The sequence below is a fragment of the Augochlora pura genome, chromosome 3 (assembly GCF_028453695.1).
Source record: "Augochlora pura isolate Apur16 chromosome 3, APUR_v2.2.1, whole genome shotgun sequence".
NCBI classification, from domain to species: Eukaryota; Metazoa; Arthropoda; class Insecta; order Hymenoptera; family Halictidae; genus Augochlora; species Augochlora pura.
This window is the reverse complement of record NC_135774.1, coordinates 20,525,146-20,553,097: the sequence shown is the minus strand read 5'-3', so window position 1 is coordinate 20,553,097 and position 27,952 is coordinate 20,525,146. Positions and strand designations below refer to the sequence as shown.

General features: G+C 31.9%; 1 protein-coding gene across 1 annotated transcript in view; it reads right to left on the bottom strand.

Moving 5' to 3' along the window:
* Nucleotide 1: 1 nt before the first annotated feature.
* LOC144478858 (uncharacterized) overlaps nucleotides 2-27,952 on the bottom strand; it is a 29,728-nt gene continuing 1,777 nt past the window's right edge. The window contains exons 2-3 of the mRNA XM_078197181.1: nucleotides 6,029-6,360; nucleotides 2-4,919 (exon numbers count right to left, since the gene is read on the bottom strand). Of these exons, the coding sequence (XP_078053307.1) occupies nucleotides 4,579-4,919; nucleotides 6,029-6,344 (657 nt within the window). The 5' untranslated portion in view covers nucleotides 6,345-6,360 and the 3' untranslated portion in view covers nucleotides 2-4,578. The remainder of the gene's footprint in view (nucleotides 4,920-6,028; nucleotides 6,361-27,952) is intronic.

Here is a 27,952-nt window from a genome sequence, read left to right as displayed (position 1 = left end):
CAAAGTGTAACTTAGTATGAATTTATTATTATTTTAATATAGAAACCGTATTTGTGGTTAATAATAAATAAAATATTCTTATTTATTTAAATTATCATTTATTTTTGCAGTATACAGAAAGGTATATAGCATAATACTCTATTGGTGATAAATATGATGTACACAATAAATTTTATTCTAAAGGAAATAAATAAATGAATACTTTATTGCATTGCAGTATTCCCACATCAAGTCTCAGAAGAGATAAACACCATTCATGTTTTAATTTAAAGATATAAATGGCATTATATTTACATATGACAGAATTTGGCAATAGCTGTAAATAATTTATAAGGATATTATAATAAGCAAGGGTATTTAAGAATTAATAAATAAATGTTATACATAAATATTTTCAATAAATTAATACAGATTAGGACATTTAACGTAATCATAGATTCTTAGGAAATATGAAGAGAATAATTACCAGAAACTTGTAGGAATTGAGATTGTTAGCACATGTACAGTGATTTCAATTTTCATTTTTACAACATATTTCTTAAGTAATTAGCAATGTATTAAACTGTATGGTATCATGTATTGCTGCATGTGTTATTATGATTGTACAATGTTGCTTTTTTACTACAATTATTTACTATTCTATTAAGAAAGGAATTGGTTTTAATACAATAAGATTAGAGGAGCGCAAATGACACTTATAAATATAGCTGCATTACTATTTATGTTTTATGAGTATTTAATCAGTGTTCAAATAAGATACACTTTATTTAACAATACTAATTCAAACTCTACAGTAACTGAATATTGTTATTATAAAATGATTTAAATAATACCTAAGCAAAGTTAAATTCCAAATATAGATATTGCTCTAGTAACTAGGACACATGTGTATGCTCTTTAGGCACAAGTTTCGTGACTAAATTATCCTTCCTCAATTCTATATTTTAAATGAAACAGGTAAAGGTAATGATTTCGAAGGCATGTTGTAATTTTCTGGTAATTAAATTCATAGTCTGTATTAAAATAAATATAAGTTGATACATAGCTTTCAATTGAAATTTATATGTTATTCTATTATTAAAGTCTTGTCAAATATTTATTTTTCTATAGTTTAATAAAGGATGATAAATTGATATAAACAATTTGTGAGAAATTAAATTCGTAGTAAATGTATTTTATTCATTATCTAATACAATTTATAAACTTAATTAATTTTTATTTAGTAATGTGGACATTTGGAAGACTCAAAGAATAGAATAACATTTTAACTTTTATTAAACAGTTTCTTTATTTTCATTATGTAGGTAATACCAGTAATTTTTAGCAGAAAAATATGAAACATGATTTGTACATTAAGTGATTATTTAATTGAAAATAATGGAATTGATAGATGATCAATCAGATGGATTTGATATACTGCGTATATGTATTCGCTTACATATATTCCATATACATGGTGAGTCTCCTAATATTTTCGCTTGAAATACATCCATTGTTCGTTATGGTGTAAAAAAATTTATTAGGAAGAATTGTTTCCATTAAATTTTGATAAAGAAGGGCCACTTTTCGATAAATTCATGTTTTCCAATAGTTTTGCAAGAAAGTTATTTTTCCAAAAACATAATTTAACTAAAAAATTAAGAGGATACAATGCACTACCAATTGTCGACGATATGTTTCAATTTTTAACAACAAAATGTAGAAATATCATCCCTGATAAAATAATATGTAACTTTCTTACGAAGCAGGATGCAAACATATTTAACTCTTAATAACCCAATATGTTTATGTTTTATAATTACACTTCATATTATAGTAAAATAAAATAAATAATCTGATATTTTATTATTATTATTATTACGTACGGTAAGTAAGTCATAAATATTATTTATATAAAGAAGCAATTTATTGAAATTATTTTTTTAATTGAATGTTTTATCCTGTATATAAATCAATTTGAAAATGTGTCCATTGAACATCACTAGGTTATTAGAAGTTAAATTCACAAAGGCCACCGTTTTGAACACATTCTTGAAAGTGCTGGATGATGTGGCAGTTTTTCTATACATGTACCAATAATGATTCAATGTGCATGTTAATGTAACTCTACTAGAGAATGGGAAGCATGAACATCTTAAAGTAAAATGTTAGGTGATCCACCTTGTATACATATAGCTTAATTTAAGATTTGTAAACCATATTTTTTGAAAACTATGATTATCGCATAATCACAAATTACATTACAGGTGCAGGATTAGCATTGCTTTTGGGTTTAATAATTATAGTTAAATATGTATATGAAAGTACGTATCACTCATGATCACTAATAAATGTTGGAGTTTGCTAATTGAAAAATACATATATTAAAGATTTTTCAGAGTTGTACTCATGTCCATGCTCTATAAGTACAGCATTTACAAAGGTAAATGCATTTAAATTATTAAATCAAAATTATTGAATGCATGGATTGTTGCATCAGTATCTGCAGATTACAGTAAATGTGTGTAAGCGAGTATTATAACAATTATTTTCAATTGTACTGCTAAATTGATGTAATTTAATATTTAATTCTGAAAAATCATAATAATTTTGGATCTTCCCTTTATGCTGTTTATAAATAAATTAAAAATAAATTGACGTATAATGGTCTTTGTAAATATGTTTTTGACCAAACGATACAGGAAACAAAATTGCGACATTTGCAAATATAAATTTTCACAGCCACGAATTTGTGAGCACTCTTCTTCAAAATGCTCATGAGTAAAAAATTTCACATGATCTTCCTTATGTAGCAAAATTAAAACAATTTTGTATTTTAACGTTTTGTGGTACTGAGTTTCCAATGAATTATATGTGTAATAAAAATATTAGTATTAATATTTCGCCAATTAATCCGAATAATGTTATTTTTTCACAATATATTACAAGTTCCATTGTTCTACTATAATGATATTTGTTCCAGTCTTCTAATTATTTGTTTCACTTGATATACGTAAGTGTCTTTAATTTAGAAACTACTATTTAAATAATAGTTTCAAATTCAAAAAATTATATTGTTTGAACATAGAGGATTACTCCAACGAAAATAAAATACTACAATGAAAATCTTATAAACTATAGCTGTAAGTCATTTTCAATGAAATTGATGAATCTTTTTACATACACATTATTCACAATTTTATTAATTTTTTTTATCGAAGTTCTATTTTTTTATCCTCAAGATATCCTTACTGCACATAGCTTTTAAGTCTCTTAATGAAAATAAAAATTTTGATTTAAAAACGTACTGACTATTAAGTAGTGTATTAAATATAAATAATCGGATATATTCGATAAGTGGATAAATATTACAAGTAAAAATATAGAATACTCAAACAAAAATGTTCGTAGTCCTTTTACTTCATGAGCAACTGATTTGCCGATTCGTACTTGTTAACACCTTAGATTCAATTCAACGCAATGTTAACCAATATATAATAGAGAAAGACTGAGACTACACTACTAACGATTACGTATTCTTACTTTACAATTAATTAATCGAAAATCAAGTACTGATTTCGTATTCTTTGAATTTTAAAGATGAAGTGCATTCGATCACAATGGGTGCATTCTAGTTTCATTCTTAGAATCTAATTTACGCAGTCAAGAAGCGATCGTATCGTTGTTCAATATCCCATGGTTAAACAAATAAAGTTAACTCTTATCGTTGATCTTAATAATATGCAACAATTTTCATTTATTAAATAAGAAACTCATATCATGATTAATATAATCAATTAAATGTTGTTGTCCTGTATTAAATCTGAGACCTCATTATTTCAATATATAAAAATATACTAAGACCTCTCACTAACAATTTCTAAGCAATGAACCTCCAGTTAATTAATTTCAGTGACTGTCTAATGACAGATTAAAAATAATATTCCTTGATTGATTAAAAGTAGTGTTATTTGCAGATAAAAATATATAAATTGTTGCAGACATTTAAGTTCAATAAGAATTAATATTATCTATTATCTACATTTAAACCTTTCTTCAAAATACTGTCAGTGAATAAACTATAACGAATTTGTAAATTATTTTGAGTAATGGTAGTGACAAATACTATAACTATTGCTACAGAATTTGGAGGAGCAAGGCTATGAAACATTTTTTAGAGTTACGAAAAGTATCTAAATACAAGTTCAACTTAAAAATTGATTTCTCTAAAAAGGCATATCATGTGTATTCTTAAGGTTTACTATTTGTTATAACAATCATGTCGTCGTACATACCAATGCCCTTTTTTGGGTGTATGGGAGAGGGGTTGGGGGTGGGGGTGGGGAGTGGATATACAAATCCGTTATATCTCATTCCCGAAGTATGTGAACAAGTTATTTGTTTAAGATGATCCCATTTGATTAACCGACGAAAAATGATACCATTCGATATTTGTAAGATTGTGAATCTTAATTGATATATAGAAATTATTGCGCATTCTTGTGACCAATAGGACATCTAAGAGTTCACGTGTTCTAAGTTGAAACTTCTCTTCGGTATCATTTCGGGATTACCTTTCGCGTGTCCATCGAAAATGATTTACAATTCGTCGGTTTCGGATGACAAAAATTCATCGGAGGATTGTTCGTCCCGTTCACTACTACTGCAACTAGGCGTAACGTCATCGAACGAAGCATACGTAGAGTCTGGGCTTGATGGCAAAGACGATGGTCTGGCGTTTGTCTTCTCTGTCGTGGAAGAAATATTTTCGTTCGTAGAATTCGGAGCATCTAATCTTTGTTGCGCGCATTTGTTCTCGGGATTGTTTAGCACCGAATGGATGAAATCACGTGTTTCTGCGCTAAGCGCGTTTACCCTTTCTTGGAGAATATGGTTCCTTCTGACTAAAGCCATTGTTCGTACGACGATGTCCAAAAGACCTACGGGGTCGTAAGAATAAATTTTAATTATTCTTTTCATTTCTTAAATATAAGTGTATTATTGAAACAAGAAGCAATCAAACGATCGATTTATTTAAACTGTTCAAAATAATTGGAGCATGTTCAGTGAAAATTATAATAATGAAATATAAGTTGTACATGGTCTACTTTATTGCTAGTTCGAACCATATAACAGTAACAAAACTGTGGTTCTCGCATAATTTTACCCTCATCGAAATTGATTTTTCACATGCACTAGCAATAAATTAAAGGTTACTCAATCATTGGTTGAGCAGTTATCAGTATTTAATTCTTTTTTCTTAATATGAAATGTATCGTGTACTTCCTTAACCCTTTGCGGACGAGAGGCGACTCTCGGTCGCCACGACGTTTCGCTTGGCAGGACGAGTGGCGACAGTCGGTGTTTACGTTAAGATAATCTGTCTATAAATTATACAATTGTATATAATTGCACATAATTGTATGTAAATTATATTTGTATTATATACAAAATATGGTAATTGTATATAAATTATGTAATTGTATATGATTGCATATAACTGTATATAAATTATATTTGTATTATATACAAAATAAGATAATTGTATATAAATTGATTTGTATTATATATAAATTAAAATAATTGTATATAATTGCATACAAATTGTACTTGTATTATATACAAATTAAGACAACTGCATATAAATTATATAATTGTATATACTTGCATTTAATCGTATATAAATTATATTAGTTTTATATATAAATTGAAATAATTTTTATACAAGACACTCGCACATTTGAGAAAATTGCTTCGTCCTACTACCTCACTTGATCGAAAAAGTCATCGTCCGCAAAGGGTTAATCATCATGTCAATATTATAGTATAATATAATGAATATATAGTATAGTGTAATAATATCATGAAAAAATTCATGGGTATAATATCAAAAATGAAATTTTGATGCACTCTCGTGATTTTCCTACATAATTCTCTTGTTATCGTACATATAATATTTTTTTATATAATTTGCTTTTATGACCATGCATGAGTACGAGTCGCTCAAACCCAGATCTGTTCTAAGTTCGTAATGACGAGGAAACCGCACCTTTCCGTCGGGCGAGAAACACCTTCCAATGTTCCTCCGCGTCCGCCGGAACACGAGCAGAAACTTTCGGGGAGGAAGAACTGACGATCGCAGGGGCATAGGAGTCATTAGAACATTCTGGCTCCCAAATTGAACTTTCTGGCGGCGTTAAACACGATTTGCCGCGGGTCACCGGGTTCGTTCCTGTCCTTCTCAACTCCAACCTTTGATGTTTCCCGATAGCACCGGTGGAAGAAACCCTTTGTCGTCTACGCGAACACGGGATCGTCGGTCTTCTGACCACCGGAAGTTCCGATAGACAAATGGTCGGGGCCATTTTGCGATACGCAGATCTGCAATTCAGAAAGAAGAGAAGTTATTAAGCTTGATTAACCCCTTGACGTATCATTTCCTTCACATTTACTGCGATTAGGAATTTTTCGATTGGTATAATTTCTTCGAAGGGATAGAACATTAATGTTTATTCCTTGGCTGAATTTACTAGAATGCTTAAATATTAATAACAAGGGATTAGAATTTAATTATAATTTTAAAGAACAGAATAACATCCATACTTAATAATTTATTATTGGTAATATCCATCACGAGTTGGACTCGTAAATGTACGCTAAGGGGTTAAGATTATAAAAGATTTATAACAACCATCTTTTTGTTATACATATCTTATATTTGTATATATGTAATATCATATTATTTATTTTTTTATGCATGTTAACGATACATGTTTTTTTTCTGCATTTTAATATATTCCATATACTTTTTATCTATGTATGATATGTATGTATTTTATTTTAAAAATGGTGTACAGAGTAGTTGCAACAAGTATTTAGAATAGCAATTCCGCAATAGTAATCATTGTATATTTAATGAGTCTTTGACTGCCATCACACGTGTGTGACGCCTACAACAAAAATTGTTACATGTTGTTTCTTTAAAGTTATAACATAAAATATGAAATAATCTTCAAATAGAGGATACGTTACGTTTCATATATTATTTAAGCAATGCAGATAAATAACAAAAGAAATAATGCTCCCGAACGTGTTAATATGTTCAGTATAGTAATCTGCATAAAATACTTTGTTGTACCATTACTTGAACAAGTATTTAGCATTGTTTTCTATTGCAGTACAAACAGGACGCGATTGTAATATTTATAGTGTACTTATTAACCCTTTGCACTCGGCTGTCCCCTCTCAGGGGATATCGTAATTCTAACATATCGCCCGGCTGTCCCCTCTCAGGGGACATTAAAGTTTATTAGTGATTACGGGGAATTGAGTTATTTCAGTACAACTTTTTGAGACATGCATGTTTCTCTGAAGTTTCCTTTTGAAATGGCACAAGAAGTCAAATCAAAATATAGTAAAATTACTAAGATATATAGAAGAAATGTCAACGTGTTTTGTGCGCAACGAGAGCGGGACGAGAACGTGAAAGACGTGCTCGCGACGCGTCCGAGCACTTGTCAACGCAACTTGAAGAGAGCGATAAGAGGAGTTTGTAGAAGAAAGGTCGGTATGCGAACATAGCACGCACTGTACATATAGTGAGATTTATAAGTCAAATGAAAAATTTGACCCCACCAAATATGAGTGGTGTGGATCGGGCGGATCAATACGCTTCGACGTATTGTTTCCTCCGTAAATCACTGAAACGGTGGAGGAAGTTATTTTTTGGGGGGTTGGAAATGTGTGTAATTAACTCTTATATAATATATCGGATCTCACAACAAACAAATAATGAAACGCCATTGACGAACTACAAGTTCAATATTCGAACTACTTATCAACACATAAGTCCAATACCATTATAATACGTTGCTTGGTTCCAAAATTATACTAAATCATAAGAGGGTTTGTAAATGGACATTTCCGCCGCAAAATACCGCCGAGTAGCTGCTAGCCAGCGTCCAGAATCGTGTCGAGTGCAAAGGGTTAAAACAGTAAGAAAATCTAGGATTGATACATACATAAATATACATATATAAATATGTATATTTATTATCACATATTTATAACAGATAGGACTAGATTTAGAACAATCACACACTGCTTTAAAATGATTGAAAAATTTGGTATACAAGTGAAGTCAATTTTTTATTGTACTTGTAGCAGATTTTCCAAGAACTTCTGTAAATTACATATTCATTTAAATAAGGACTGCTTTTAATAAGTCATTAGATGAATGATAAAAAGGCAACTGTCGACTGATATTTAAAATGAATTACATTTGATTTCCTTGAATTTTCTCACGGAAGAATACTATTGTAGATTTTGTATCTTTCAATCGTAGATCAAAATCTTGTTGTTGTATCGCCAAAGATAATCTATTAACTCGATTGTTCCCTTTGCCTTATCGAGTTTATAGTATCGATATAGCAATGTTAGTCATTGTAATGTCATTTACAAACGGAAATTTATTCAGTAATTGCAGTGTCGACGACTTACAACGATACCAGTCATCCGTATAATTTGATGAGCAGTGGACAATCGATGACCTAAATATGCAAAGTTGTGATGCGCTTTGCTATGCAAACGAGCCTGGGAAGACAGTTTTGTCAGCGTATACGTTACATTTTAAACAAATCTGTTTCATAAAAATTTCAAACCTTCAATTGTACTATCAGACATATGAACAAAAATCACAACTATGTCTAAAGCTACAATAAATAATAGAATGCAAATGTTTAGAGATATTATATGTATTTGTTGCACTATAATAAAAATATAGACGTGCGGAAACGTTGTCAACAATTTTTCGAAATTTTCACATATGACAGTAATAATAATAATAAATATTATTATAGACACAGTATAATGTAACTTAGGGAGTATAATTTTATATAATAATAATAGAATTTTATTGCAGAGAGAGAAGAATGGAGAATGAAAGGAAAGAATGTGTGAAATGAGATAAATAATTATATATTTATTTAAATGTTTATACATTACAGTTAAGTTAAAGATATTAATGACACGTGTTATTATTATATAAACGTTTCAAATTAATGAATATAAAAAAAAAACCGAAATACTAAAAAATTGTTGTTCCCTATACAATTTTCAATTTAAGTTCGTAAAGAATTTATTTTCTATAAGGTAAAAGAAGTTTCAAGGTGTCTTTCGAATTTATTTATTGTCATCAGTAATGATAGAAAGAAGCAAATGACGGATCTTCTTGGAAACAATAAATGGATGTAGACACTGTTTGTTTCAAGATCGAATCAATTAAGTGCGAATGTTCACAGAAACAGTTGTTGAGGTTCTCTTTGTTTATTCGCGAGCACACGTTCAGAAGTGTTAACAGTCTAATGTATACTTCGGAAAATAAAGTGCCGCTACGTAAATCCTCACATTTCGACAATCTGAGCAAATAAATCACTATGTTTAACAAATCTCGCGTATGGTACGTTCAGAATTTTATAAATCAGGGTTATAGTTATACTTTTTAATATTTAAAGAGTGTTGTTTCAAATTGTAAACAGTCACAAAAGAAATAAATTTTCCGTTTGACAATTTGTCATTTACAAAGTTGTACATTTTTAGAATTTTATTTTATGATATAATATTTGCAAAATTCTTAATTTTTATTTTATCATGTATCAATTTCGTTTTAATATCGCAATATTCATCAATAACTAAATGAATAAGTAGTAAAAGATATAAAATTATTTACATCTAGAACTGGTTTTTTTTTTCATCATAATTCTTTTGTAATCAGAAACGAAGTGTAAAAAACGCAATAACTTCGTTTACGATTTAATATTTATGGTCCATGCCTTTCATAATGTGTGAATGAAGTAAAAAATTGGTGATAAAAAACACCAGCTTTGCTTTTCTTTTTATTGACTAGATCCATTAATAAAGTGAACAACTCTACGTAATTTAGCACCGTGGTGATTCATAAATTCAATTTTGTACAAACCGTAATCAATGGCATTCTGTACAGTGCAATTATAATAAATTACAATTCGTGGAAACTCCACAAGCTGGTATTGAGAAAAGGAGTCCAATTTTTACATATAAAATTACCAATATTCAAATTTGATTGGCACGCACGTGTTCTGCCCTTCAGCATTAATTATCGCTACTTTAAAAGATTGCACAAACCGTAGTTAATATATGCTTTTAAAATAACTGCCATGCATCAAGTAGGTGACTGCAGCGGCAGACACGTGTCTACCGTGGTCAAGGTGTGAAATACTGGCTCGTGGCGATATTATTAGATATTTACAAGTGAAAGTCTCGTCTCCGAGATCGTCGTTTATAAATAATTCCCTCGTGGCAGCGTAAAGCGATGCTTCCGCACTAATAAACGGACGAGCACGACCTATTTTCGCTCTTGGAAATGTGTCTCGTAAGCACATTCATTTCTCCAGCAACGTTTACATGTATACGTGTTGGTGTTGGAATTTTATTTCGTTGAGTTTTCAATTTTAATTTCAATGCATCCATCCATATCATTGAGTATTATTGATCGGATATTCTTAATGTACTCAATATTTTTCTTGTTATATATTTCTGTAAAAATTGCTTCTTGCAATCATTTAATATATCTACCTTTTTTAATTACAGAATCATTATCAGTTATTGAGTTAAAAGTTATTGAATTACGATATATCGTTTATTTCTCAGATTACTTAAAGCTTTAATACATGATTTAGTTTTGTAAGGAAAATATTGTTGATATTTCTCTGAAAGAGTCAAGTTATGAAGTATATATTAGGTATGAAAATTCGTATGCAAATCTCTAAATTTTGTATCCTAAATAGTACGCAAACTGTCTTATTGTTATGAGCGGCAAATACTTAAAAATCATGAAAATCATGATTTTCCACGGCTTTTGACCGATAACTGTGAGAAATCTGGAGATCTCGTATCTACCATTTCCTGTAGCTTATTTCTACGTTAATCGAAGCAACACGCGCGTTAATCACCTTCAGTGCTAGATAGATTTGGCGTTAACCCATTTGCATCCGCAAATGGAATTATCCGCGCGCGACTACTGCAAACTGTCGACCAATTAGTTAATTATTTCCAAGATTAATTACCAGATTAGTTAAACATCGACACGTTCTTACACGACTAAACTGCTCGATACATATCACGATGAAGCGATAAACAAGTACACATAGTTGCAGACCATTCTTCAATTGGCGATAATTGACAATCATCGCGCGCGAATTATTCCGCTTGCAGATGCAGATGGGTTGATGGAAAAAAACAAGTTTCATGTTAATCGACCAGAGGAAACTAAACCAGTGAAAACGGAAGAATATTGATTGGTCGGTGAGGTCGACGGGACAATTGCTTCTTGAACTTTCGCATGACCGAAGAAGACGCGGGACACCGAAGCATCTGCTGGAACAAGGGAACGACGGCGTGCCGCAGCCTGTGTCTTCGGCTATGAATTACACGTGTGCACCCTCTCGTACCGGTCGGCGACGCGATCGATGCAGGCGATGACCTGATTACTATGGACGTTGGTGCACGTGTCTGCACCGGAGGAAGGCAACGGAAAACCTCGACACGACTTCTCGTCTCCCCTCTCGACTGGTTGCCTCCGTTCGCACGGCTGCGGCCGGTTTGACCTCGGATTTTGTTGCACCACGTGTGCCCGTGAAATGGCACGCTGATAAACGCTCTAACGGAAGAACGGTTAACGCTAATAGCCGTATGCAGCTTCCACGCCGCGCCACGCTCTACATTAATTATCTATTAACCCCTCACCGTACCATATTCTTCGCAATTACTATGATTAGAATTTTTTCGATCGCACTAATTTCTTCGAAGAAAAAAAGGAATTTTATATTTATTGTGTGCTTACGTCTTGTTCAATGTTTAAATAGTTTAAATGTCGATCACAAGAGAATGAAATTTGTTTCCTACTTAAAGGAACCGATAAACATTTATACCTAACAGCTTGTTATTAACAATCACCACCACGAGTCAGCAGACTCGTTAAAGTACGACAAGGGGTTAACCTTCTGTCGCATAATTCTCTCAGAAAGTTACAAGTATCAAAATTTTTAACTTGACATGATTTCTCGGACGAAACTGGAATTAATGTGAGCTAAACGTACTGTACTTCATTTAATGAAAAGGGTATAAACCAAACTATACATATAAGTATTGAATTCGTGTCGCTTCGATCACATATAACGTTCATTTTTAATTAGGTTCTGACATTTCTCTTCATTGCAATATATTGAACGAATGATTTTTTACAACGTTGCCTCACAATTCCTGTAAATTGGAATTAATTGAACCCTACTAGTTCAGCAAATTAGAAAATGATGATGTCAATCTACCACAATTCTAACACTCTTTAAAGATACTAGATGAAGAAAAAGTATTCAAGATGAAAAATTTAAAGAAAAGTTAAAAGAAATTCTAGCTGCAAAAGTAATAAAATTTGTTTTAAATTTAAACAATTAAGCTAATTATGTAATTTGTATTTTCTTGTGTAAATATTTGTGATTTTTTTGTTAATCTTTCTCGTGCATTTATTATTATAAATATATTTTCTTACTTTTTGTCTATATCCAGCAAGTTTCACTACGTATTAATTTAAAAAAATACTATACCATTGCTCTGCGATATATTCTATATAAAAAGATCTCTAAACATAATTTTAAAACCAATTCAAATTTAATGGTCAGGTATCCTAACTTGTGTGTTAAAAATTGTTGAGTCAGTAAAAAAGGTTTGAAAACGATAATCCACCTGTCATTTTCTACATTGCAATTAGCAATAGATATGAAATGTATCAAATGAATATTGAAAAACGGTAATCGTAATATGCATGACATACATGTTGATAGTAATGTTCGTCGTTAACGGAGACAAATATTTTAAACTGTTCGCTCGCTCCTGATGTAATATGTAGCAGCACGAGCTCCACTTATAATTATACAATTCGTGATACCTCCCGGACTGGTAGACTGCTTTCGGTAAACATCTGCTTTTAGCTTTCACCAAAGGAAAAAATTAATTGGCCTGGCTTCAAGCGAATTCATACCGACTATAATTCACCTCCCATCGAAATATCTCAAAGCATATTTTATGTAATGACCGTATACACTGTACATCATTTCTGACGCGGTACAGACAAATTGCAGACGATATTATTCGCGAATGACAGAAAAAATATTGCCAAAATCTCTGGATATATTTATTGCAAACCAACGTGCACAAAAATCCTGTATGTATAGAGACTATTATTGTATTAGTACTTCGACATCTTAGAAATTATAATAATGCATAATTTGTGCAAACAAAATATTTTGTATAAAACTTATAATATTTTATAAGTTCATGCAAGCTTTATACAAGATTAGTCATATTTATTTACCTAAATATTCAAAGCGAAATTTTCAGTAATAAATCTCACTGTAAAATGTACATTAGCAGGGGAGAATTTTCAAAAAATCTAGCATACATTTTATAAAAAAAAAACACAAAAACGATTAATTTTTCATGGGAATGTCAAAAAGATTGATTAATAAAGGGATATAATACTTTAAAATCTGTTTTCTTCTGACGATTAAATCTACGATTATTATTCAACCGTGTAATTTTTCGCGTTTAGTGCGAGCCGAGGTGTCCGTGTCCCGAACAATGGTAACGTAACGGTAATTCTGACTCGCGACGAATACGTCACGATAATTCACGAGGGGAGACGCCGTGATATATCGTAGGTGTCAGATGTGTGTCGGTATATTCGCAACCGATCAAAGCGGCCGGCCGAACAATACAGACATCCGTCAGGAATAACTTCCCAAAGAGCGGCGGCGAAGACTAAACGGGGAGCTCCGTGGAATTGCAGAGGGGTTGCACTGGGGAGAACGGAGAGGGAATTGGGTGGCCTTGAGTAAGGGCGCACGTGCCGTATACATTTGGTTTATCCACGTTGCATCGCACTCTCTGGCCTGAGCGACGATAACTTGTGACCAAAATTCAAATTTCTAGCCTTCGTATTTCGTTCAATTTTTGTTTAGATATTTTCAGTCCAAAATTATACACTTTTCCAATTTATTTTATTATTTAATTATATAAAATTTATACGTGAAATGGTCATCGATTAATGTATACAAAATTTTATTCAAAACATAAAACTATAAAAAAAATTGTAAATTCAATTTTGGCCACGTGAAGCTAATTTCCAGTTCACCGTGCATTGGTTTTCGAACGAGCTATTCCAAAGTAGAAAAATTTCACCGATACACGTACACACGTGCGGCGCTTACAGTTCAATGGAACAAACGATTATATTTATCGTTACCGGCTATTTACGGCCTTTTCCGATTGTTACACGTGGAATGCAACTTACGTGCGAACGATCACGATCTTTCGCCCTGTTATTGGCAAACCGCGACGTCAACACGTGCCACCGTGAAAACTTTCGGTTAAAAATAACATTGTCACGATTATGCTTGCATGAGAAAATGATTGCACGCATTTCATGCTGATAACAATAGCCGTACAACAACATACGATAACTTTAATCACAGCCGTTTTGCGTACCGATTCTTTTGAAAAGAATTCGAATTATGAAAATACTTGCAATTAATAAGATAGAAGATTATATTTAGATTATTGAGAATACCGTTGCTTAATTTGAATTTTTTAAATAGGAAATGCATGTATTTTTGCATGCTTTGCATGAAGCAATTAAAAATTATAACGGTGTGGTCACGGAATTACCACGCATAAAAGTAGTTTGAGTGTTACGATGATAATATAAAAAATTATATAGTTTTGTGAAAATATAATTTAAAATCATTGGTCAATCATTTAAATAGTACATAACTAGTAAAACTACTTTCTCACACAAGTTAGAAAAGATATGAACATTATTACTGTTATTCATACAGTACACAATAGAACTTTCGCCATCATGGAAGAATAATTTTACAAGCTATATTGTAAATAATACAGTGTTAAAACCATCTTGAAAGTATTATAAGTTCCGAAGGTATTACTGTAGCAACTCATGTATTATTGTAACAGATGCATAAATTACGTCGTGTGATTATTGAAGTTGCTCCAGGTTTATAAAAATGATATCAAGTCGTACGCAAACGGTGCGCCGTGCCACGTGTCGGACGTTTTGAGAAAAAGAATCTTATTATTCCGCTCAAGTCTGCAGAGGCTGTCGATATCACAAGCTCATAAGAATGACAGAATTGGCCACGTGACAGCATTATCGATTATTTATTACCGTACCACAAGCTGTTGAAAATCTTGCACGAGGTACATTCGACATTTATCATCCACGAAATGATCGTGTTACAGCGATACGTAATCTGTTCACAGAATTTAAATCACGCGACTCGCAATAGGTTCTTCTGAATGTCCTTTAATGAATTTAACTTGAATTATTTAACCCTGAATTGGTGTAATTATATTTACGAAAATTACTGGCGTACCAGAGTTATGAGAGACTCAAAATAAAAAGTATATAACTAAAAATATTGAAAAGTTTACTAATTGTTAATTAAAGTATAATATAATTAAAATTTTTTATTCTTAACTAGTGTAGGAAATCATAAAAACATAGAAAATTGAAGTTTTACAGCAAAATGAAATAGAAATATTACGAATGATTCCAGTATACTCGTTCGCTACTAGCTTTAATAACTTTTATATTTTTGCAGGAGAGTTTTTATAGAGCGAATTTAATACAACAGAAACAATGTGGGACCGCACAAGAGGAATATTATAAATCGATGGACGTCTACTTCTTACAAAATCTTAACAACAACGTTGTACTGATTATTACTCACGGAAGTGACACGTGACCTCTTATCAAGAACGAAGTTAATAATAATTTTACGTGAAACGCGCTTCTATAAACCAGGCATTTTGTACGAAAAATTAAAGAAATATATAGTTTGTGAGAATGTTGATTACATACATAATCGAGCGGGGATCTTAGTAATTTCTTCTTAATTGTCAAGGAACGAGAGACAAAGTGGATATCAATTACCAGCGTGGGTGGACGACAGCCCGTCAAGTACGCAAACAGACTATTACGTAAGAAAACTGTAAACCAAGATCTATTTTCAGTAATAACTACTTCAGAGGAAAATTTAAACGATTTAAAAAATACATGTAAAATAAAAACTCATAATATTCATTTACTAAAATATTTTTACAGGAAATATTATTAATTATAGATGTATTCCTCTAAAAACACTTAAATCAACAAATTGTAGCTATATGGAAGTAATTTCTACGAAATTAACATCAAGAATGATATTAAAAGATAGCGGATACTTTTAAAATATAAACAAACTCTAAAAATATATTATTATATAAATTTTTTAAATATACAGTATAAGCATGCCGTATAATCTAGTTTAATAATCCTAATACGTACACAAATCTGTTTAATGTCTCATTAATAAAATTAAAAATTATGTAAATAAAGATTACTTAAATTTAGAACAATTATATACGTGATATTATTACGTAAGATTATTCTAATGTTCTATAAATTCTACTCGCACGTGTCACTTCGATTTTTAACATCTATAAGTCATAAATAGAGCGTGTGTACGTGGTTCAGATCGCAAAAAAAGTGAGCCACGTGCGTAAACTTGGTTCATTTATCAATAACGTTTAGCAACGAGCCTACATCGCAGCCTTTGATCTCACCGCGTCAGAAAAGAAAGCTCGCAAGTTCAAACGATGCGCAAAAGCCACTGATAACCGATGATTAGTTATCTTTTACGAAACCAATTTGTACAAAGATTTGAGTTTTGTAATGGTAACTTTCAGGGCTGTAAGTCCAGACAATAAACACCCACCGTAACAAAACTGATAGGAAAAAGATGACCTGCATGCGTACGTTTGAATAATTTTCTTCACAACACATTATTAAGGACCATTAAAAATAATTATATACTTTAATAAATACGGTATTGTAAGTTATCGCTAATGTTAGCTATTGTTAGTTAAATTGACGTCACGTTTTAATCACATAGCTAGTATTTAGCGTTTGTTAGTCATTTTTATCGTAAATGCATAAGGAACTGCAGTCTAATGGTAACAATTCTTTGAAAATTAGAGTATGCACGTGGAAAAGTGTTCTATGGATCTAATATTTTTTACCGTGTCAGTATTGAACGATAAAACGGTTTAGCTAGAGCCGCCAGCATTTCGCGGACCTCATGCCTCATAGTATGTACTTACTACGGATCAAGATAAAAAGAGGATTTAGGAAATACGCCGCAAATGGCCGCATACACGTGCTCACTTGAGAATTATCGTTAGACAAGCTTAACGCGTCTATTGGAAAACTGTATAGGACTATTGCTGGAAATATGACTAACAGTTGCGTCATTGATAGAATGAAATTGTGTTCCAGCGTAAATGGTTTCCGCAATTATAACCGATCCTACCGAGCATTTAAAGTATTTCAATATAAAAGCGACAAGCCTGGACTAACTTTTCGTCATTTTAATTACAACATATACAGCTATAGAAAAAATATATGTCGAAATTTTGTAAAACAAATTAACTTTACAATAAGTGGATTAAACGTCTGAACTTTTGTGAAATGATAGAATGGCTAGTTTGTTAGAAAATGTATAAAAGAAAATGTGTACAAAGCTTCCGTATCTTGCAATTAATGCAATCAAAGATAACAAAGATCAAAGTTTGTTGAGACTTCCGACTGAAAATCTTAAGAAATTTAGAAATTTTGTTATTTTTCGATTGTTGTCGCTTGATTTTGCGCCAACCAATTACTTAGAAAAGTTAAAAAGATGTAGTTCTTGAATATTTTCATATAAACTAGTTCTTCTAATGTCTCAAAAGAATTCAACTACTTTGGATCAATTTTCGAATATTTGTTCTTTTTTGAAAGATGTTTCTATATAGTGCCGCGACTGTATTTAGATTAAGAATTATTTCATATAAAATTAAGGATTCCAATCGTTACCGAGAACATGACATACCTATACGATTTAACTTGACAATATTTTCTGGCATTATCCATACGGTAATTGTTATTAATATTTACACGTTTTATCAGCATTAATAGTAGAAAATGAAAGACATGGGTCATGTATTAATATTGATGCGACGTTTTTAATTATTGGAGTCAAAACTAAATTTCGCAAATAAATTTGTACTTTCTTTTGTGTTTTCATATTGATTTCCAAAACTAAGCAAGTTTTTTGATACAACATTTTCATGTACACCATAGGAAGATGAAAATTACTTTCGAATTTCAATCACTTTTCTGCAATAGATTTCTATTTTTTCTAATGACGATCATACAATTAATTTGATAGAAACAGACATACAAGAGATCGGTAAATATAGTGTTAAAGACTTCGATCACGCTATTTTCGACCACGGACTTCTATTGTACCTACAATGCCACGTGCAATTTAGGAATCCATCCAGATACTATTTCAGTCGAAACTGTTTCTCAATCGTAAACAGTCATTCGAGCTTTCCTGTGCTTTACCAAACATTTGTCACTCATGCGAAACGCATGAGAAGTTCATTCGCAGCAGTATCGTTAATATGAGCTTGAAAGTTAATCGCCTTTTAAGCAATTCTGTTTTGTCTTTCGTAAATAGTTTTTATCCAGGTTTCAAAATATTCAATTCAAGAATGATATAATGACAAAATAATTAGAAATTCATCTAGAAACAAATATATTTTACTCGACTGTCTTCCATTCTAATAAATATATCTATGCATGCTATTATCGCTGGCAGTAAACGTGTTAACAGGTATTTCCACTTTTTTTTATACTATAACCACCTTCAACCGTTATTCGAATGATTGCAAATAAACGGAAATACATTAACTTCTTCAGCGGAAAAGGGAAGAAACATGAAATTACTGATAGTATGACTCAATACATTTGCATGTGCGTCATAGGAGTTTTAAATAGAATATTGACAATTTTCAAATCACATTTCCAGGTAATGTAAAAAGAATGACTAGAGGATACAACGATAGGAACGTTGTCGTTTCATGACAATTAGTGAAGGTAACGTACAATTACTTGTCTACTGATAGTAACGTTAAGACCTTTAAATCATTGTAACTTTAACGATTTTGCAGTCATGATTTTCAACTTTTACCTGAAACATTAGAGAAAATTCAAGCTCCTAGCGATCGACTTTAGCAACAAAGTCAAACGAAAATGTGAACATTGTTCGAGTTAAAGCAAAATTGAAAAAGGGTAAAAAGAGGAAGAATTGATCGGAATGTAAAGAGTGGCGAATTGCAGGTCATTGCATTCAGTGATTTATGTAGGAGATCGGAAACGGAGCGGCCACGTGTAGCCGTTCCTCCTCCGCCTCTGTTCGCCTTGGTGGCTCGCCAATGCGCGTCTATTGTTCCCCACCATGCCGGCCCGATCGCATCTCACGCTACTGACGGTACCGACGCTACACACGCCCTTCGCGGTAAAAGGATGGGATATTCCCCGTGGATACACGTGGCCACCGCTGCCGGGTTCGACGACCTCTCAGACTGTGCTGTGCGTCCTCACGCAGTGCTTTTCGGTGATGTACCGGTGGGGGATGCGTACGATGTCCCCTTGTTCCTCTCCTTCTCCTCCACCCAAAGCTCCCTTGTCTCCCCTCGTCTCACCCGAGCCCGCCGCCGACGAAGGTACAGACTCTGCCGTCTGGCAACGTTTCCATCGAGTAGCGATGGCTACTCAACACCTCCTCGCGCGTGTGCTCGAGCAAATTGTTTTTTTCGAGAGTTACGGTCATCCTGCGACCGACCGCTTCAAAGACGAATTTTTTAATGTCAAACTTATGGTACTCTGAACGTGCATAACGTTGGTTACTTCAGATGAATGACACGATTCGTTAAGATATTGTGTCATTTTTATTATAATAGATATATATGTTTATTTAAATATTTTGTCATTTTCATTTAACAGATATTTAGACTTTTATTTAGAAATTTTGCCATTTTTGTTATAAAAGATATTTAAATATTTATTTATTTAATCAGGTTTTTATTCAATTTTTCACTACGACATAATTGTCATAATTTCAACAATTTTCAGATGAAAACATGAAAGTTCTCTTTTTGATCGACTCGGTGTACTTACTGAGCAAACAGATGTAGTATCTGTTACTCGCAAGCGAATCAATGAAAGTCCCTAAGCGTGAAAGATGAAATAACGAAGGTATGGTTGCTTTTAGGATATGGCTCTTCAAGAGTATAAAAAGCACTTATCTGCAGATAAGGAGAAGAATGAAACTTGCATAGATTGATTTTTAAGTTTTCAGTTTGACTACATATTTCAGAACTAGAGCCAGAGACTGTAGATATTAACACACTCTCACAACCGGTCTCGTATCCATTTGCACGCAGAATTTAAATATTATCATTTAGCTATTTAGTTTTAGGCAATTAATTTAAATTGTGAAGTGTTTTATAATTTAGTAGAAGAATAAGGTGTTTAGGAATACCTTAAAACATATCTTGAATAAAATTGTTAAATAAAAATATAAATGATCGTAAGTATACTCAATTATATTTTTGTTAACAAAATCTGCTACTCGAACGTTAAATGACACTTTTTAAAATTAGGAGAACAGAAATGTAGGATAGTGAACTGAACTATTGACTGTTGAAATAAAAAATAATTTGGGTTTGATGTCATTGTTTCATTATTATAATTAAAAGCTAAACTATTTGAAACAGAAGAATATGTAAGATGTAAAGTTTATAGAATTATTGACCTAATATACTCGTGCCTTGGAATCCAAGTGTATGTTATCGAGTTTCAACCCTGGAAAGGCTAATGGGGTAAGTTTCTCTGTCCCATCAGTTATAATCAGACTCAGGATCTTTACGCTTTTATGTCATGTGATCTTTGAATTGCAACAAAATTTAGACGTTGACACAGCAAATTTTTCTTTTATCTAACTTTTTGTAAACTGTAGTATCAAAATTAAAAGTATAAATTCTCCATTATAACTACTTCTTTAGTCTAGAACATTTCATAAAAATTATATATTATTGCTTATATTCAAAATAGCGGCGAAGCAATGACTTTAATATCGCAAACGTGAGTTTCTTAATACAGTTATAAAAAAAGGTGAAATATAAGATGAAAATTTGAGTCATTTTTAAATATTTTCTTATTTAAACTAATTTCTAAATTTTACGATTTTGTTTGGACAGTATCCAATAGACCTTCAAATATTTTTAAAAAGTTCATTTTAATTTAAAAAAGAAATCCGTTCGATTCAATTTCAACAATATTATGTTGATATTGTACGTTCAAATCAAAACTGTAGAATGAAATATTAACACATTTCTTAAATTTGCGTGACACTGATTAAATCTTATTGTTAGTTAGCCTGAATGATCGACGTTTGAAACCTTCTCAGAGCCCTTTTATTCTGTTCCAAAAATAATTTCAACTGAATTCTAAAAAAAATGTAACAATTATTGAATACCATAGAAAATACACGTATCCGGGTCCCTAAGTGACCTCACTTTTATACGTGTTTGTAAGTGTTACGAAAGGTAACGTCTAGACGTTAAATGTCTAACGTTCACCGTTTCTTCTAAGGATTCGTGCGGTCTTACTCATTTCTCTATCGATTTAGCTGAGGTATAACTATAAATGAAATTTATAGTGTGAAATTCACCTTCAAAGATTCGAGTTTCTGACTTATCGAGCGACTACAATATTCGAGCAAGAAGAAACAATAAAGAGCAATAACACAATAGAAAAATTACAGTAGTGTTACATTAATTTCTAAATGCAATATCTTCGAAAACCAAAATACAGTAGAGCTTCGATTATCCGAATTATTCTGGATAACATAAACGTTCAGATAATACCAAAATTACTAGTTTCTGTTTTTTTTTTCTTTTACAGTTATTGAAATTATAAAAATTCTCCAATGGGAAACTTTTGATCATCTTCTTTATTGTCACATATGTTATGATAAAAGTCATAAAAGGTTTGACTAAATCCAATCTTGTTATTGTTACGAAAGTATATGCATTGGTAGCGTTTAAGGCTCGGAAGTTCTAGCGTTAAACAATATACATGAATCATATTTATGGTTTTATAATTACCGACTACTTATGGTTAAGTAGTCGGTAGTTCTAGTATTAATTAAAATGGAATTGTTAAGTAGCCATTAAAGATTTTATATTAGTATTATTTTGACTTTAAATTCCATGTTCTCTTTTCCAATAAATAGATTATCTATACTAGAACAAGTGTTCACATCAGAACTGTATATTTTATTTCGGAAATTGCAAACATTTAATTTGATTATGTATATGACAAAATATTAAGAGCACTCTCCATTTTCCCATTATTTAAACATTTGATAGACAATCAAGTTCTCTGAGGACAATTTTGTCAGCATTTTCCGCAAAGAGGAAAATTAAAAAAGTTAAATGAGATCTAAGAAATATGGTTATCCTAAACACTGCGTATATGATGTTCTTTCAGGGTCGTCTCGATTAGCTTAGTCCCATTACTACCTTCGAGCCCAAGCAGAACCTTGCAGTCTGCAATCAACGATCTTATTCTCCTCTCGTCTCTCTCCCCTTTCTCCATCCGTTCGCTTACTCCGGGTCCTATCGTCGTAACTATTTTTGCACGCAGTTTCCTCCATCCTTTTTGGACCTTACTTTTGATTCTTGATGGGGGAACAAGCGCGGAAAAAAGAAAGGCTCGCTGGTGCATAATACGCACTTTGATCGTCGCGAGCGCTTAAAAGCGACCTTTGAGCATGCGAAATCACAAAATTCATCGGATTTAATTTGCTCGTTCAATGGATAGAAATTCTTCACTGTGATAACGATTCGATTTCTGAAATGGTCGATTTTTAGATTGCGTCTAACTCGTGTCGCAGACTTTTTTTAGTAAAAAATATTCGGACATTATTGAAACGCAATAACGTTTTCCAAACGGCAACGAAATTGTTTGCATTATCGTTTATAACTTTAAATTAATTAAATTATGGTATTGTTCAGAATTATTATTTAGCAGATTGGAAGATAAGGAGAAAGATACAATAAATGATCATTATACTGTGGATTTTCAAACAAAATAAAAATGTTCCGTATCAATTGCAAAATGTAGGTATATTAATTCGTCATTACGGCCACTGCTTAAAAATACTTTCCTTAAACGACTGCATCATGAAAGTTTATACATTTACATATACATGTAAAGTCGGCCCGGCCTTTCGAAAGACATTATCGTTTTCCATAAGAGTCTATGCAGTCCCTCTCGAATTAAGTAATTACTGAAATGAATATGTGTTTATATCGATACTGAAGGAAACTTTAAACTTTTAGCGAATGCGATACCATGAGACCCACGGTAAAACTTTCGGATTTAAATTACTCTCTTTTAAAAAGATTGGTATCAAGACAGCCATTACATACAATTACATGTAATTTTCCTGTATCGCTTGATTTCTTCTGCATTTTATTAGTTTTCGAAATTATAGAATGCATACATTAAAGCTAATTACATACATTAAAGCTATATCTATACATTTTTATTTGACTGGCCATTATTCTTTCGCGAATAGGTTGTTTGTGCAAAAAGTATAAATTTCGAATAATCTGATGATCTGATGAATTCTTATGCAACAATATCAATGAAAGCGATAGCGTTGCACTTCGCATGTGTGCCAGACTACAGATAAGAATTTCATTTTTCGATGACGCAAACAAAACACGTGCTCGAGCATGTGGAAGTTTCTACTTTTATTATCTTTTACTTCATACTTTGCAGCAATCGTATTAATACAACACCCGAGAAATTGTGAAATTAAAAATTTACGTAAGTGGAACGTTAAAGGATCTTCAACGCGCCTAAATGCATTGCTAAGTAAGTGTTCAAAAAGTTCAAATTTTTTATATATTAGTTTTCAGTACATTTACAGAGAGATTATTAACTTTAAAGAATCTTTTTTAAAAGGTTCTCAGATCACTCACTATTATTAATTCTGACCACCATTAATGTTCAGATCAGAATACAGTTTACGTACCGCTAAAATTTAGTTTCTATAAAATTATATAATCTTTTACATAAGTAATAATTAATTTGATGAATGTCGTGTTTAACGAGAAAACACGGCGCGAAGTGTTCCTTTACCTCGCGTACTGCAACTTAAAAATGTGTTAAGATTCCCGATGAGATTGTATACAACTTTGACCCTCCTGGTTCGCCATAAAGTTGATGTTAACTTCGTAGAACTTATATTTATGTGTCATAATACGATCCATAAAACGGAACTTACGAGCTCTCTCGGAATGTTACTTTTACGATCACTTGTTTCTAGAACATTCGTCTTTAACATCCCGTGTGGTCCAAAAATAAACAAATACCGACAGGAGGTGCATTTATTTTTTAGAACGGTATTCAAAAGTTTCGAAATAATTTTGATATAATCTTGATCTTTTACTTTAATATTCTTTCAATAATTATTCATTGGCAAATTTCACCAGAAAAATATCTTATTATTAGAATTTTGTTTTTATCAATATAATTTTTACGCCCACAAGATTTATTTGGTATTAATTCATTACTACTAATTTATAAAATAAGTAAAAGAATAGCAATATACAATGAAAAAATAGTAGATCAAACGAAATATTCGGGATCTGTAGAATGACATTAATAAAAACGTTAATGCTAAGTAAAATAAGCTGACCGAGTCGTAATATTAAATAATTTCGAGTAATACAGAAAAAAAAGTATGAAAATTCTTCAATAGTTAACTTTACCAAATTGTTATAAACATAAACTTATTTCAATCGAGTAAGTTAGTAAACTAATTTTATGATCACTATAGGAAAAGTTGAAAAAGTAATTAAATAAATTTTAAATTTATATTTAAAAAGTTGTTTCTCGACGCCTTCTGGAAAACCTTTCATTATCGACTGAGATGCAAATATGATAGAAAAATATTTAATTTACAAATTATTTGTACGACTTCTTATTATATTTGTATTGTCGTTCAGATCAAATGACTTGTATTTGCATTACATTAATATTATAAATCATATCAAAATCATAATGGATTAAATTTTACATAAACACCACGGACTATGTATTGAAGGGTTAAAGTTTCAAAAGCTGTTTTGTAACCTCCTTAGTAAAAATAGCGTTGAATTGAAATTTTAAAAAGTATCTTTTAACCGTTTTCATAAAAGCAGTGTTAAAATTAGTGTTTCAAAAGCTGTCTTTTGACTCCTTCAGTAAAAATAGTGTTATATTAAAATTTCAAAAGCTGCCTTTTGACTCCTTCAGTAAAAATAGTGTTGTATTAAAATTTCAAAAGCTGCCTTTTGACCCCATTGATAAAAATAGTCTTAATACGTCGTATGCGTTAGTTCGAAAAATGGAGGTTTCGTCATTTATCAAAACGCGACTTATACCGTGGCCGAAATCGATATGGAGAATTTGATTTTTTCTCACGAACAACGGGAATGAGTTTAATCACGGTGACCGGGCCCGAAAATGAAACGTGATCGAATTTCTGACAGCAAGTAGGTACACGTGATAGCCTGATACGAAGGCACCGGGTGGTTACATGTTTAAAGCACTTAACGAAATTAAAGCGAGAGAAACGTGTCGGGTTTTGCGTGTGATATCTGGCAGGGCGGTTACGTTCGACTCACGTTGGTCACAATTGCGATCACACGGCGTGTTGTCACGTGTATCTGCACGGTTGCGTATCGGTCGCAACATCATGGAAAAATAAAAGGGTCACGACGAAAGAACGAACAACACTACTGGGAATTGTCAAGATTTCTTGACATCTATGAATTGAAAACTCAGACAAATTGAAGCAATTTATATACGATTTCATTGATTCGTAGACTGACCCATTTATGAGATTTTATGTTATTAAAAATCTCAAGAAAGATTATGTCATTTCATGTTTTAATGTGTCTCATAACTGTCTTCGTTATCCAATGTGTTATTGATTTCCCAGAAATTAAAATGTACTGGAGAGTTTCTGTTTCTTGCTATCTTTCAGTTCGATATTCTTTAATAAAAAGAACATTAACGAATGTTATACTATTTAATCTGATAGTTTTCCAATATGATGCTTCGAATACACAAATTGAACGTTTACGATATAGCTTCGACTACTTCATTTCAACAGGCAAAACAACAAGAATTACAAAAATGTGACAGATTGTTAAGCAGAAATAGCACGATCGAACTTCCTTATGAGAATTGTGTTTCCAGGGTAACTGTCCCATATGTAAAGATGCAGTTCCTTGAATATGGCAATAAAGTTGATTAACATCGGCTACAGTCGCTTCGCTCAAACTGGTTAAAGCACATCCGATTTACCTTCTGATGCAAGAGTTACACGTGTGCATAGTGTATATAGTACACGACTATATCTCAGGAATGAATGATTCAACGTTGCATGATGAGTCATTAGATCAGCGATAAGTGCGAATACTGATGTTACGGTTGTATGATTTAAATACCATCATAGAAAAAGATACAAGATATACTTATCCATCGACTGACTAAATTAAAATGTTTGCATACAGTATCTGCAAAACGTCCTACACATAAATTGTAATTAGAAATTGCAAACTAACGTGAGCTTTGTTTTATGTGTCAACCTGTAATTTTGTTCGTTCGTGCAAACATTAAAAAATAATGGACGTTAATGATTGCAGTGTAAATGTCAATCATTTTATTCATTTGGATCTACATGGTAAAACGTTCAGGTCATATTTTTAAATTACCATAGCTACCTTATGCTTACTGCTATTATTAACACGTATGCTTAGCAGTGTGAGTGAATAATGGGACGACAGAGTTTATGTTTATTCAAATTTACGTATCATCCCAAGACAAATGAAATCATTGTATGCATAATATAGGTACAGTAGAATATTAACATTTTAGCACAACGAATTTAATCGGTCCATCTTTTGTAACAAAGAATCTAATTTCGAAAATTTTATGTACCTGCAACATATTTAACGATTGCGACCAGCTGAAAGAAAATCCAACTTTGATATTCAGTCTGTATAATAGAACAGCGACAAAATCGCTAAAACTTGCAACACTTGAAAATATATAAATCTAAACCACAAAAATATTAGTTCGACTTTGAAATAACTAAATAGTCTAGTAATTTTCTTCACATTTAGTTTAGCAATTAAAAATTCTATTAAGAAGCGTCCCGTAAATAAAGTAGTTTTCAAAGTAGTTTTTATTGTTATCACAATTTTCGCATGACTAAAAGAATTAATCGATATTTTAGACGTAAAATGTTCAGACTTTAATTACTCTGACAACGAAATTTAAAGAAACTAAAAAAGAAGTTGATGTGAACAGCTCACATAAATACACTACGTCAAGAGTGAGTGCCTAAAAAAATATGTTAATGAATTTTGTTGAAGAAAATTGATAAATAAAATTCTCAATGATCCCAAGCGTAATTATTTATATTTTAATTAAAAAGGTCTACCGTCGAATGTTATAACAAAACGAAACTAGAGTACCATATACTGCATTACAGATAGCGATTACTGTTAATACTTTTTTTCCAATCCGAGCCACGGTGCGCTACGATTGCCTCGTACCACTACGTAGAAAGAGATCGGCACATGCCGCGGATTGAAAATCTCGTTGACCTTCCCGCGAGTACCTATTCCAGCCCTCGTTGTCTTCCACGTGTAAATGTCGTCCACGTGCGATCACGTATATTGGCACACATTTTACAAGTCAAGACTAAAATAAGTACTTAGGTGAAATCAAGCGTGGGCTTCACCTTTCCGGACGTTCGACCGTTCGATCAGATCGATGTATGTATAACGTGTGTTAAGTTTGGAACGGAGTTCGCGGATATAGTTTACTGACCAATTGCGCAATTACCGAAGTTTATTAATCCGACAT